Raw genomic sequence first — 14,310 nt, 5'->3', positions numbered from 1 at the left:
GTTGCTTGGATAATATACACTATTGTTATACTCTCCCACTGAATTAGAAATTACTTCATTATCAACTTTTGAACTAAACATTGGTTCAAATAAAACTATATATCCCACAAAAATGTTGGTGACAACGTTGAATAAGAATATACTTTGATTCAGATTTACAGACGGCAGAATATTACCTATGCATCAGCTTGGAAAGCATTCTTTAAATCATGTCTCTCATTTTTTTATGTATTTCTCCTTTTCTAGTTCATGATTATTACATAAGTAATATTTGTTGTTTTATTAATTCATCAGATAAACACTTCCCAGTATTCACTCAGAAAAAATCATTAAATAAATACTATTTTCAAATATCTTACTTTGCTCTGACTTTAAAAAATGACTTAATTCACTAAATATCTGCAAAAATATTTGAACATTAGTTTACTTCTAATCCCCACATTATTTTAGTGTAGCAATAAACATCTAATCTCAATTTTGTGGCCAAAGGACTGGAAATAATTGATTTATATTCTAATAGGAAAAAAAAGAGAATTGCTAAAAAATGCTCAAACTAACAATTGCACTTCTCACATACAGGAAAGCCAATGATCAATATTTAACAATCCTGATTTCAATATTTAGAGTTGCTATATATGCAAGTTAAAATCAAGAGGCAGATAACAGAGATCATAATGTCAACTTCCCATGGATAATGAAAAAGACAACACACACACACACACACACACACACACACACACACACACACACACACAGAGTTTCCCTGAAAATAAGATGTCCCTGGATAGTAAACCCAATCGGGCTTTTGAGAGTATACGCTAAAATATGCCCTCCCTGAAAATATTGCAACACAGCAACAGCCATGAGGTGACCATACTCGCCGCCTCCTGCACCTCAAAAATAATAAGACCTCCTCAAAAATAGGGCAAGTGCTTATTTCGGGGGTCAAAAGAAAATAAGACCCTATCGGGGAAACACACACTCTCTCTCTCTCTCTCTACATATATATATGTATATTTTGGCGTATTTGGGTCTTTTCCCGTGTAAGATTGACAGTATCTTGGCAACGTTTCAACGAGGTCACACTCGTCATCTTCAGGCTGGTACCTTTGGCTTCGTGCTTGTGTGAGCAAAGTGTGATCGGACCTGCCGTTTTTCTATAAATATAGGTGGGGAATCTATAAATATAGATTCCAAAAAAACATAATTACCAATCTAATCCAAAAGGAGACACCCCCCAAGAACCGAGACACAGAATAGGACGGCATCGCCCTACTCCCTTATATCAAAGGCACCACAGATAAAATCAGCAAAATTCTCCATAAACCCAATATCAAGACAGCCTTCAACACTGACCAAAAAATAGCCAACATCTTAAGAAACCCCAAAGACAAAATCCAGCTAGAAAACCAAGGAGTCTACGAAATACCATGCAAAATCTGCCCAACCACATACATTGGACAAACTAATAGGAGAATAAATGCATGCATTGCAGAACACAAGAACGCAGTCAGAAAAGAAGAAAAAATTTCCTCCCTTTTCCAGCACCTTAAAGCAACAGGACATGAAATTGATTTTGAAGGAACCAAATTACTCTCTAAAACTGAACACTTCAACAAGAGAATAATTATGGAAGCTATCAAAATAGAGAAACACCCCCACAACATGAATAAACATGATGATACCTCCCCCTACCAGACTGGTGGGGGTGGTTTTAGAGATTCTTTGGTTGGGCTCTTGGCTTTTTCGGCAGTTTCTTGTTTGGACTATTGTTTTCCTGATTACTGGTCTGATGTCAATCTTGGAGTTAATCTATGCTGATCTAGGTTCTGATTGCTGGTGGTGCTTGGGTCTTTTTGACTGATTATCTCTTTTGCAGTCTCTTGTTGATGTCTATGTGTCTATTGATGGCTAATTTGTCAGAGTGGCAGGCTTCTAGAATTTCCCTGGCATTCTTGGACATAGTGTTGGAAGAAATGTCCTTCTGGGTTCGGCTCCAAGTGGGGAAAAAGACACTGGAGACATGGAGGCTGCTTGGAAAGATGGTTTTAATGGTGGACAGGACCGCATGGCTTGAGTCCTGAACAGAAAAGGTGATCACGTGCTTCAATGTTGGTGGAGAAGAAGAGAAGGGAAGAGAAGAGAGTGAAGAAGGGCTTGCAGGTCTTTTTATAATCTGTTCTGTCCCACCTATCTGTTTCCTGTTCCTGTGTAAGAAATGTATTCTGATTGGTTGCCAGACTCCCATGGGCCCGGGAAAGGGCAACCCTCTAGGCTGAGTTTTGAATCCAGGTTTGGTTGTGTTCTCAGATGTCATGTGGTCAGTTGAGTAAAAGGCAATATTATCCTGCCTTAATCCCATCACTCTGGAGTTGAAGAGAACTCTTTATTATGTAAAGTGGACTAGCTTGGCCTTCTTAATGGCCCATTGACAAAGTGGGGATGGGCAGGAAGCTGCAGGAATTTACTTTTTTTTAAATGTGTTTCTCCCTTTTTCACATCCAGGAAAATATAATATTCTGCCTTTTCAATATTTCCTAGGATATTTCATTTTTCTGGGAGAGGACTGGGTGATAACTTCCTACAATAGCTTGGTCTAGGATGGTCACATTTTCCCAATTGAAACTATGTTTAAGTCTGTCTATATGTTGTGAAACTAAAGAGTTTTCATCATGCCTTCTGACTGCCAGTTGGTGTTCATGGATGCATTCTGCCAGTCTTTTGCCTGTTTTTCCCGAACGCCATCACTCTGCTAAACTAATAATTCTCTCACCACTGTCAAACTATTCACTAAGGCTGCATTACTATTACTATTAGTTTTCTCATACTTCCTATCAGACACTTCCTTCCACTTATGACTGGATGACTGTAACTTTGTGCCTTATATCCTTACGATTTATATTGATATTGTTTCCTGATTGCTTATTTGTACCCTATGACTATCATTAAGTGTTGTACCTTATGACTCTTGACGAATGTATCTTGTCTTTTTATGTTCAGAGAGCATATGCACCAAACACAAATTCCTGTGTGTCCAATAAAGAATTCTACTCTAATTGTTTGTCGTACATAGCAGTTGTTGCAGTCATTACATTGTATGTTGTAGATGTCTCGTTTTTTCCTCTGGGGTTGCTGGGTTTGTTTGCTTTGGATGTTTTGAAGGGATTTAGTTGCCTTGTGTGATAACACTAATTCCATCTATAGTAGTCTGTTGATGGTGACCTTTGTCTCTCAAATGCAGATGGAGATCAGGACAAGATTCAGCAATCCATCTGCATTTGAAAGACAAAGTCACTCTTTCCAAGACAGCAAAATTCATATTTTGGATAGACAGCACCATTGGTTCCAGGGGGTAAAAGAGGCCATTTATGTTGCTAATGCAATTAGCAAAGAATAATACAGCAAAGAACAGGAGATTAAGAGGAGAAACTATCTTCCAGGCTATGCAAACAAATCAAGATGGCAAGAAATACTTCATACATCAAGCCTGTTGAATAAAAGCTCAACAAAACAATTGTTTTGGGGGATGGAAAACCAACTAGAAGGGCAAACTGTTTTGTATCTCACCTAGAAAACTAAACAGTCAGCTTGCTATCTTTTTATACCTCGAAAAACATTGCATAGTACTGTACTTATCCTTGGAATAGTGCAAAATACTTTACAACACCAAGTTCTTTTTTCACTCATTTTAAATAAGTTTCCCTGACCTACAAAGGGAGGCCTGATAAAATGGGCTTTGAAAATCTTAACATAGTGCTGCTACTACTGTGGTTATTGTTTCATTTTCCTACGCCTCATAACCTTCAACAGTCAGAATCGCTACCCCAAACTGCAAGAGCGTCCAACTAACTATTCCAAGTTGAGACAAATACCGCCCTTGAAAAGACACCCCCCCCCCCCACTCCGCCGACCCGGCTCTCATTCAGCGCGAAGACACAGTAAAGAAAGCAGCCTTCACCCTCCCCTCCCCCCTTGGCCTCGCGCTTCCATTTTCGCTCGCTTCTTTTCACGCGCGCCTGAGGCACGTTACGTGCGCGCTCCCGCGTGTTATTAGTCAGCTTCCTCGCAGTCTTGGCCGCCATTTTAACGACTAAACTTCTTGTCTTTTAACAAGCGTATACGATGCCAAACACTTAACGGTTTGTTAAAATCGATAGGCCGACTAAATTATAAGGAGCAAAGGCGGTTATACCTTTTCCAGAATTGTTATTTGGAATGGGAATTAACGCTCTGCAGCCTTCCGCGTGAAAAGCCTAAACAATCGCTTCCGGGTTTCCGCACTAAGGGGCAGATGAGCTTTCGCAGTCGATAAAAAGTTTATTTTCGTCCTTTTCTGCTTGGATGGATGTCAATTGCCATCACCACTGCCTTTTAATATCGTCTTCTCCCTTTGGAGCAACAAAAATCGAATTTAAATTCGAATGAGTTGATGTATAAGGGAGGGGCGCGGGTAGAATCGAGAACTGCTTCCGGGCCATCGGCGGCCATTTTGTGGCGCTTAAATACTTGAGGAAGGGCGGCACCTCGTTCACTTGCTCGTGGCAGCGGTCGGAGATGGTGGCTTGCAAGTGAGCTCTGGTCTGGACGCCGACGGCCAGGCGCTGGTAACGCGAACCCAACACGGCAACCATCTCTATAACCTTTAGAGATAGTTTGGCCGCTCCGGTTTTTTCCGTATTTTTGTGCCCAGAACCATGAGTTACGGGCGTCCGCCTCCAGACGTAGAAGGCATGACCTCCCTGAAGGTGGACAACTTGACATACCGTACTTCTCCGGACACACTCCGCCGCGTCTTCGAGAAGTACGGCCGCGTGGGGGATGTCTATATCCCCCGCGACCGCTACACCAAGGAGAGTCGCGGATTCGCTTTCGTGCGTTTCCACGACAAGCGCGACGCGGAGGACGCAATGGACGCCATGGACGGAGCAGTGCTCGATGGCCGCGAATTGCGGGTGCAGATGGCCCGTTACGGCCGGCCTCCGGATTCTCACCACAGCCGCCGTGGCCCCCCTCCGCGTCGGTATGGAAGCGGCGGTTATGGACGTCGCAGCAGAAGGTGAGATTGGGAGTGGGAGGAAGGCCTATCGGGCAAAAGAAAGGCCGGTTCTTACTAGAAAAGCATTTAAACGGGATATGTGGTGTAAGGGAGAAGCAGAAAAAAGGCCCGGGCTAATTCGTTAGCGTACTAGTTGGAGGGGGGAGGGAAGTCGGCGGGAAAGGGAGAGCCACGTGATCCTGAATGGGCGGCGGGTGGCCTCTCAGCCGTTGGCTCTGAGCGAACTCCCGAAAGATAGCGTGTTCGACTTCCTGGATGTTTTCCAACCGCCCGTCTCTTTCTCCCTTCCACTCAGTCCCAGGAGGCGGCGTCGGAGCCGATCCCGAAGCAGGAGCCGATCCCGATCACGCAGCAGATCGCGCTACAGCCGTTCCAAATCGAGGTCCCGCACGCGATCCCGCTCTCGTTCCACTTCGAAGTCCAGATCGGCCAGGAGGTCGAAGTCCAAGTCTTCATCGGTGTCCAGATCTCGTTCCCGTTCAAGATCCAGGTCCAAATCCAGAAGCCCTCCACCTATCTCGAAGAGGGAATCGAAGTCGAGGTCCCGTTCTAAGAGCCCTCCTAAATCTCCTGAAGAGGAAGGTGCTGTGTCATCTTAAGAAAAACGGTAAAGTATCATGTCTTCTCCTGAACTTGCATGCTTTATTCTAGGAAATTAGTAGGCACTGGGATCTTAAGCATTCTGGATAAGAAAATGGGGCATGTTCATTTCTTGAAAGAGTGTTTTAATTTACAGCTAATGAAAGGCATCTTCATGTTTTGTTGCAATTAATAGCTTGCTTTTTAATATCTATTGTTTGAGACGCAACCTATTTCTGAATTGACTATTTTCTTACTGTTCTTATCCAACATCTGCATTTTCCCCTTTAAAGCTGCGGTCTCCTGTTTGCTTAAAGAATATTGGCCAGTATTGCAGATTTTAACTGATTTGGCTGATCCTCCAGGGACCAGTTTCTGTGGGCGTGTATTGGAGCAGGTTTGTCTTTAAATGTTAAAGATACACTATCCTGTTAAAAATCTGTTCTATGGATACAGTTCTCAAGAGCAGCAAACACTTTTAGAAGTGAAATGCAAAAGTTGGTGGAAAGCAGTGTCCTTGGTGCAATTGTGGGCTTATAAGAATATGCTCAGTGGGGAAATGGATAGTGTGTCTTTAACCTCCCTCAAATTGTTTAGTCCTGTTTTTTTCAAATGGGGGCCTAGAATGTTAAGGATAATGACTAATAACACATCAAAAGTTTTGAATATGGATAAAAGCATAATTAATAAACAGGTTGGATTTGGATTAGGGGTGGTTGTTGATAAACAACATGTGGTGTGGTTAATGAAGAGATCTGACAAATTTTCCAAACTCATGATGGCTACATTGGTATCACTGCAATAGCGGGAGGGAGATATTGTACTTGCTTGGAAACATGTTTAAAACATCAATACAAGTAGGTATTTAAAAGTATCCATGAACAATATAATGTATACAAGGGCTAAGCATTATCTTTTTCAAATTTAGATACCGCAAATGGATGAGAAATCTACATAAAGGATGCCTTTTGGAGGAGAAATGATCATCTGAATTGCCAGTCCTTTGGAGAGACTCCTGCACAAGCAACAGGCTGTTGAAAAGGTTATTTTGTAACACTTTGTCTAACTTTTTACTTTGTTTTTGAGCCTCAAATGGCAGACTTTTACTTTTATGTGCCATTTTGTTGCTATTATTCAAATTTCTTGTAATTTAGTGATGTGAACGACTACAGATTTCATTATTGGCTTGGATATTTGAGGTAAAAACTTCATTTTTGTTCATATAGTGCTGACTTGTTTGCAAATTAAACTAATAAGTAATATGCAGCCTCAAGTTTAATATTAAATATGCAGCTATAGTATGCTGAAAAGCTTTATGCTGTCCAGATGTTCAATTCTTGCCTTTGTTCTCCCAATTTTGAATTTTTAAAATTCAAGCACATATGCAAATACTTCAAGTCAAACATTAAACTTTACAGCTGACAAATTAATTTGAAAGATTTGTTTTTATCAGACAAAATTCTAATCTCTTCTCTTATGTATTTTTGTGCACTAGGCGCAGTTGTGTAGCAGTTGAGTAATGCTGGTTAGCTGTTAAGGTGGCGTGTTGCAGTGCAGAGTGCTTGGCTGTTTCCTGTTTTCTCCTGATTGCTCCTGTAAAGATGCCTTGTCGTGCAGAAACAAATGGCTGTCCAGTTAATTGTAATTGCCTGACAACTGCACTTCCAGTCACCCGGGCCTTGCATTAAAATAATGGAGCATACAGTGAGCACATCTAGCTGGTGATATACACACCTTATTTTTCCAGAATGGTAAATTAGACCATCTACATATGTGAACTTGCATATGAAAATGTAATGTTAAACCATTTGATTCATTCCTTTTAAGTACTGATTTGGAGTATCTCTTAAAAACATTCTGTATTATAACCACTGTGTCTGTAGTTTAATAAAAGCAACACTTTTGGTGTTCAGGTTTTTTTTTTAAAACTGATGGTTTGAGTCAGTTTTGTCTGTTAGACTAGGACAGATCATATTAGTTTGCAATTTAAGTAAAATTCATCCAGCAAATTCATTCCTATAAGTCCTAATTAATGGGACTTAACTCCTAGATAACAAATATTGTTTTTAAAACATGGTAGGCTCAAGTCACATTTTTGGTATTCCTGTGAAATGTGTATATATCCTTAATTCAAAGGAAACATGCAGCAGAAATTAGTGTTGGCATGAACAATGAATAAAATTACTTTTAAAAAATCCTGAGAATAAACTGATTTGTATGCAATGGTGGTCAGGCAATATGAAACTATCAAATAAGCAATGATACATTTTCATTAAAATCCATTAGGAATGTTTCTATGTTTTCAGTCCTTTATTTTTATTTTTTTTACTGATAACCATCATTTGAATAGTGTGCATCCCTGGAAGAGAAGATCCTGCAAGTTGTTCCTTGTTGGCTTCAAATGACTGCGATGGCACATACGTGCTTTCCATCTCCCATTTGTATAGTAATCCTTCAATAGACCAGTTGGCACTGGGGAAAAAGCAAATTTTAAAAGCTTTGGGACAAGGTTGGATTGCCAATAGCACTCAGAAACTGAACATTCTTTAAAATTAATAGTGAGAAACTTGAGACATTTTGAATAAACTTTTAGTGCCAAAGTACATAAATATGAAATCAGTGGGAGAATAAGAGTAACTATATACCTTCTGACTTGGTAAGTAGTCCAAAATTGGGCATGAGGGTTTCTTTCCATTAAAAAGTGCACTGTACTTACAACATCTTCAAAGTCTTAAAGAAAACCAAATGTTAACATTTATTTTGCTATTAGAAATAATTAAATTATATACATTGCTTTTCCATTTCTTCAGTCCTATGATTTCTGACTTGTGTTCTATTGTAGTCAACCTTGCAGTTAGTCTTCCTTATCAATGCTTTAATACTTACTACCCTGAACTAACTACATTCAAAAGGGATTTTCAAATGCATGTCAGTTTAAAAATGTATATTTGGGACAATGCTGTTTTTTAATTACAAAGCTTTTACAGTCTATCTGTAAAATAACGGGGCCTGAAAGTACCATCATAAACAAGCACTATCAGGTGACTGTTGATCATTGAAATAAGGGATTAATCCCTGATGTCTGCCAGATTTACTTTTACCATCTTAACTCCAACATAGTCAGAGATAATAAAATGGCATTTTCCATCATCTTTCTATGGCTTTGGAAACTAGTTTCATGGTAAAAGTGTTGAATTAAAGTATTTGAAATAATTCACTTGAAGGTCCCTCTTTGGCTCATTGAGGTATTGAAGCCAGATGGGCTATTGTGGGATAAATTGAGGAAAGTATGTGCATACTATATAACTATAAAAGCAGAGTAAACTAGTTGGCTTCCCAAAATTTGAATTTCAAGTAATCACAATTGCCAAATTTTACCACTAACAGGACACATAATTTATGCTGTAAATCTTTGAATAAAAAAGTAATTGGGAGTTCTAACTGAGCACAAAGATTTGTAATAAAATCTTTTCATCCTTTTAGAATTGCATACCATTTTAAAGTAGAGCAATTTGTTTCCCCATTAGTTCCGATGTTGGAATAAGTAGGACTTACAAAATCTTGGGTTTGCAAAAAAACAATTTTTTTCTTTGTCATTATTCACATACTTAGAATAGTTCCAAAAATGAATATTAAGAGAGACTACTTGCCTTCTGGTTCAAAAAATACATCCGCTCCCAAAATAAGGTCAACTGGGGCTAAAGTCAATAGACAGGGTGATATGTGACCCCAGGTAAGCCCTATGACACATATCCCAGAGAGATTATTCATCTGGCAGCTTCTACGGCAGTTGTCCAAACACTCAGAGAACTCTGCGTTATCGGATAATATTACTTGTGCTCCACATTTTGCTGCCATTATTCCAGGTAGGCTCACACCTGCTCCAATCTGAACAGAATAAAACCTAATTTGTGACAGCAATTGTGATACAAAACATTAATATTCACATTCCCCACCCACCTTCATTTGCTAGAATTGACAAATAACTACCAAGTTTTTGATACTTTTATCAAAAGGTTTGCATTCTAAAATAAATGTAAGCAACCAGAAATAATAGCCTGCTGATGAATAAGAGGTGTCAAATTGCTTTATTCAAAAGAACAACTTGGGATATAAAATGCAAATTCATATTTGATACCTAGATTAATCTATCCAAGCCATTTAGCCATTAATCTATCCAAGCCATGGATGGTATCTGAGCAGAGAGGGCTGGAAATTAAGTGGATTAACTCCATGGTTGAGATGGACACTTCTAATTTCATGTATAAATAACTAATCAACAGCCACAATATTTGGTCTGTTCTAAAATATCTGAGAAATTACAAATTTGAGGCACTTTTTAATATTTTCAGATTACCATGTTTTGAACTTTATGCCTGCTACTATAGAAAGTGATAGCTGAACTACAGAAACGGATTCTCTGACTTAATTGCATTGGATAGTAATTTGTTTTGAATTAATATTGTTGATTGGAAAAGTTGCTTAAAAACAACTTGATTCCAATCACAGAACACACAGATAGGCATAATGAAGTGCAATTTTATTTTGAAACATAAAAGTTTTGTATACTTATATACAGGTATGGTATATGTGTAGAATACTGTATTGTTTCTCTTAACAGTGATATACACAAATATCCATTTGCTTAACACTGTTTCAGAGTTACAATTGTTGAGTTTAATTAAACTGAATATTTCATTTGACAGAGTGTGATTAGACATTCAAGAAATTTGTCTCTGGTACAGAAGCACTCTATATGCAAAGCAATATAGTAATAATACCAATAAAAGGGAGAGTAAAAAGTGATGGCATAAGGGGAAAAACTGTCTTGTATAGTTGTTTTGGCATACATTGCCCTGTAGCACTCCAAGGGAAGAAGTTGAAACAAGTGACTGCACCAGCCTATAAACAAGCATTTTGGGCTCTTAGTAACTGGCTTGCATTTATGAAGGATACAGCATCTTGTTGGTCACAAGATCATAACAGTTGCAATGTCTTGTGATCACATTTGCAACTTCTGGCAAGCAAAATCAATGGAGGAAGCCATATTTGCTTAATGACCCTATTATAATCACTTAACTATGGTGATTTGCTTAATGGCCATAAAAATGATTGTAAAATCAGGTTTGATCAGGCAATGACTTGCTTAATGACCACTTTGCTTAGTGACTGAAATTGTGGTCCCAGTTATGTAAATTTGAGGACTTCCTATATATACACACCCACAAATGACTAAAATATATTCTATAAGATTTCTTCAGTATTTAACACAAAAATTATCTGTTCTTTTTGCAGAATTTTGGCTTGCCTAAAATAGTGTTCAAATTCATAACAAATTTGATGCAATTTCCCAGTGCAACTGCAGGTGGTCCTCATTAAGTGACTGTCTCATACAGTAATCACTGTTACAACAGCAATAAGTACTTTGTGACTAGTTTTTGCTTTTAGGAACTCTAGATCTGTAAAACAAAGGGAAGTAGAAGTACAGTTTCACTTAGTGACTGCTTTGCTTACTAACCATGTTCCATTTGTGGATGCTAAACAAGGATTACCCGTAGTAAATTGTTTGCATCATATATTTTGGTGTAAATACAAGAATGTTAAAATTGATGAATAATCATTACATATAATTTTCATCTGCACCATTCACATTTTATTTATGTAATTTACAATCCTAATCTCTGCTCCCTGGAGGGGGGATTGTGGGTGAATGTACAATATTCATTCCAAACTAATCCAACTGAACTTTTTTTCTTCCCTGTTTAAGGCTCTAATTCCATCATATCTAATGAAAATAATGTAACATTTACCTCTAGTATTCTTTTGCCAGAGACAAGTCTTCTATGAAACCAGATATACTGGGCCAAAACCACCGCACAAGGCCAAACATACATACCATACCGAGGATCAAGAACCTAAAAAACGTTTATATTGCAAAATAAGATAGCATTAAAATAATTTTAAAAATATTTAAATTAGATATATATTTTTCTGTTTTCTTGGTCTTTAAGTAGTTTGTAAAATACTTCTATTAATACTCTTCTACAATGTGCTAGAACTGCATACAAATAACAAGAGAAAGCTGAAATCAACCCACAATATATTTGGAATAATGAATATGCTGTATATTTTCTATTAGATATCTATAGAAGAAAATATTCATTAGAACACATGCATTTTGTAATCTTTTCAGGCTCAATTGTGACTATGCAGCTACATATGTAAGTACAATGAACTAAAATAAAATCCAGCATGTGAGCCTACTAAAAAAAATGCAGATAGATGTAATTCCTCCTTCAAATCTTAGTGAATGGTTACAGGTTCACCCAGAAAGGACAGCAAAGTTACTGTTTTGTCTGTGTCTGTTGGTGTGTGTATTGTCTAACAATTGACAAAGTAAAGAAATTTACACTAAACTTCTTAACCACTTCTACTTAGAATCGAATAACTAAATCTGTCTGCCTAATCTTGCTCAAAGCTTACAAACACAAATACCAATTCAGGATATGACTATGTTAGATTTGATTTAGTTTAGGAGAATAACATGTAGTTAGGGAATGCCTGTTTTAATACAAATTGTGGAACTGACATATTGCAACATAATGAGTTTAAATGTATTTACTGAGATAAGCCTTCTGCTCTCAGTATTTACAGCTAATTTCAAAAGAAAAAAAAGCCATGATTACAGAAACATCTGTTATATTCAGGGATTAATCTATAAAGTCAGGAAGTCAAATTATAAAGCATTTAAGAGCAACATAGATGCATTGTTTCCTGCACACAAACTTGCATGTGTTTTCTATCTTGTAAAGGCAACTGTCAAATATCAAAATGTGAAGATTTAAGTCAATTAGGCATATCACTGAAATATGACATGCTTGTGTACACAAAACTACAACTGAGCATTAAGAATTTTTGAATCTAAGAAAGTGTATCCATTACCAAAAACATTCTTCATTCATTGATTTGTTGATCAGTCACAAATAAAGGCTATCAAGATAAGCCCTGGGATCACTTCAGGATTTATCAGATCATTAACCACTGATAAACATGGGGAAATGATCAGTATATACCAAATGTAACTTTGAAATACTCTGGTAACATGTTGCTAAATAAATCTGCAACCCTAAATGATCACTTGAAAATGTGCCTCATTGCATTCTAAAAGGTTTACATTGAAGAAACATACAGGGTACCCTACTAACCCTGTCAGATTTGTTTTTGAAATATAATAGTCCTTAACTTTTTAAATTTGCCATTTCACTTACAGAAATAAACAATTTAAGTTTAAATTTAAGCTCTTCATCAAACTAGTTTGAAAAACCAAAACCTCACTGGAACATGAACCCACTTTAGAAAAGCTGTAGGGTGAAAACCGAAACAAACCATGCCTATCAAACTCTCTTAACCCAATTTTCAGTACAGCATCTGTACTTAGAAAAAAAAAGTATTTCAAAATTAGTCGAGCAATTTCTGTGAAATGCAAAGCTATGAGATTATCTTCCAAGGTCCTTAAATTGAAACCTCTGATTCTCATTCAGAAGGTAAGAACTCTGCTCTGGCAGGTGGATCATGCCAAATCCAATCTGAGCATATTGGCAGACTACGTGCCAAACCATAATCACAAAAATGGTACCTCAGGAATCAGCACCACCAACTCCCGAGGCCGGTCATCCCCGTCTCCGTTTTTCTGATCTTTTCCAAACCGGTATTCCTTCACAGTCAAGTTGGACGCTATCTCGCACATGCCGGGTTTTGCGAAAGGATCGATATGGCCCGATTGGCCATCCGCAGTCAGGCTCTTCCAGCACGTCTCCGGACGAGACAGCCAATCATGTCCATTTCTAAGAAGGGGGGAAATTATGAAAACCCAGCCGATAAGAATGGCATTTAACAGTTACCTCCCTTTCCCAGGTTTTCTTTGTTTTCTCTTGTTGTTTTTACTTCTCTCCCACTGAAGACAGACGGTTTATTCTTGCAGGCTAACTGATCCTATGGAGAAATGCTAATAGAGCTTAATTTCGCCTGGTTTCACTCGAACTTTCCCGGAAGGATTTGAGACGCTTTACAGAGCAATCCATTGCAGCCACTTGGGGAGTTATTGCATTTAGTGTAATGTGAGTGTCATATAATCCTTCAAGGATCGAAGTCCCCTTAGACCAATAAACAGTTAAAAAAAATTCTACACAGATACCGAGAATCAAACTGCACCTCCCTATGAATGAGCTTCCCTGTGCAGTTTGGAAACCACCGTCCTTCAGTGTAGGCGGAATAAAACTCCAATATGAGAGTCAAGCTGGTGTTTATGGACACGAGGTTGGGATTAAATCCCGCGGGAACAGAGGGGATTTCTAAATTAAGATTCCTAGGAAAGTGACTGGAAATCCCATTGCCTGAAAGAGTCGTGCTCAATGGGCAGCTTCCGCCCAAGCGCAGCCGCTGCAACAAACCGATCCTCGCTTCAGCATTTTATCCCCCCCCCCCCCCGACTCTTCACTGGGTCTTCCTGGCCTATAAAGCCACCCTCCCACCCACCTCGCAAATCAGCGCCGTTTAATTCCGCGCCTTGCTAAGAGCGCACTCCCCCCCCCCGCCCTTCGCGTTGCGCATCAGCGACGCCTCGGTGAGGCGTGACGCCCCAAAATGGCGCCGAAGCGCTTCCTCCTCCACTGTGG

At 38.7% G+C, this 14,310-nt stretch overlaps 2 protein-coding genes across 5 annotated transcripts; one reads left to right on the top strand and one right to left on the bottom strand.

The window, feature by feature from the left end:
- Positions 1-4,522: 4,522 nt before the first annotated feature.
- SRSF2 (serine and arginine rich splicing factor 2) lies at positions 4,523-7,928 on the top strand. 3 transcript variants are annotated; one of them, XR_014173750.1, is made up of 4 exons: positions 4,523-5,056; positions 5,352-5,663; positions 6,564-6,677; positions 7,131-7,928. XR_014173750.1 is itself a non-coding variant. In XM_081935224.1 (3 exons), the coding sequence occupies exons 1-2, from the start codon at positions 4,695-4,697 to the stop codon at positions 5,653-5,655; spliced, it is 666 nt and encodes a 221-aa protein (XP_081791350.1). In that variant the 5' UTR covers positions 4,523-4,694; the 3' UTR covers positions 5,656-5,663; positions 6,564-7,928. The 3 variants fall into 3 exon arrangements, 2 of the variants coding, with proteins under 2 accessions (XP_081791350.1, XP_081791351.1); XM_081935224.1 differs by having other exon boundaries at positions 6,564-7,928; XM_081935225.1 differs by having other exon boundaries at positions 5,929-7,928.
- On the bottom strand, positions 7,927-14,289 carry METTL23 (methyltransferase 23, arginine). Of its 2 annotated transcripts, XM_081935223.1 has the most exons (6): positions 14,171-14,289; positions 13,272-13,479; positions 11,446-11,550; positions 9,286-9,523; positions 8,281-8,365; positions 7,927-8,107 (listed from the first exon to the last, which is right to left on the bottom strand). In XM_081935223.1, the coding sequence occupies exons 2-6, from the start codon at positions 13,380-13,382 to the stop codon at positions 7,930-7,932; spliced, it is 717 nt and encodes a 238-aa protein (XP_081791349.1). In that variant the 5' UTR covers positions 13,383-13,479; positions 14,171-14,289; the 3' UTR covers positions 7,927-7,929. The 2 variants fall into 2 exon arrangements, with proteins under 2 accessions (XP_081791349.1, XP_081791348.1); XM_081935222.1 differs by having other exon boundaries at positions 7,927-8,365.
- Between the last annotated feature and the right edge of the window lie 21 nt (positions 14,290-14,310).

The sequence above is a fragment of the Natrix helvetica genome (assembly GCF_964273705.1).
Source record: "Natrix helvetica genome assembly, chromosome: 1".
Lineage (NCBI taxonomy): Eukaryota > Metazoa > Chordata > Lepidosauria > Squamata > Natricidae > Natrix > Natrix helvetica.
Note: the sequence above shows the minus strand (reverse complement) of the source record. Positions and strands in the feature narration are given on the sequence as shown.

Coding starts and splice junctions, on each gene's coding strand:
- SRSF2 (XM_081935224.1), top strand. CDS start 4,695: ATGAGTTACGGGCGTCCGCCTCCAGACGTAGAAGGCATGACCTCCCTG. Junction 5,057..5,351: donor TATGGACGTCGCAGCAGAAG/GTGAGATTGGGA, acceptor CCTTCCACTCAG/TCCCAGGAGGCGGCGTCGGA.
- METTL23 (XM_081935222.1), bottom strand. CDS start 13,382: ATGTGCGAGATAGCGTCCAACTTGACTGTGAAGGAATACCGGTTTGGA. Junction 9,524..11,445: donor CTGGCAAAAGAATACTAGAG/GTAAATGTTACA, acceptor TATTCTGTTCAG/ATTGGAGCAGGTGTGAGCCT. Junction 8,366..9,285: donor TGTATTTTTTGAACCAGAAG/GCAAGTAGTCTC, acceptor GTTTTCTTTAAG/ACTTTGAAGATGTTGTAAGT.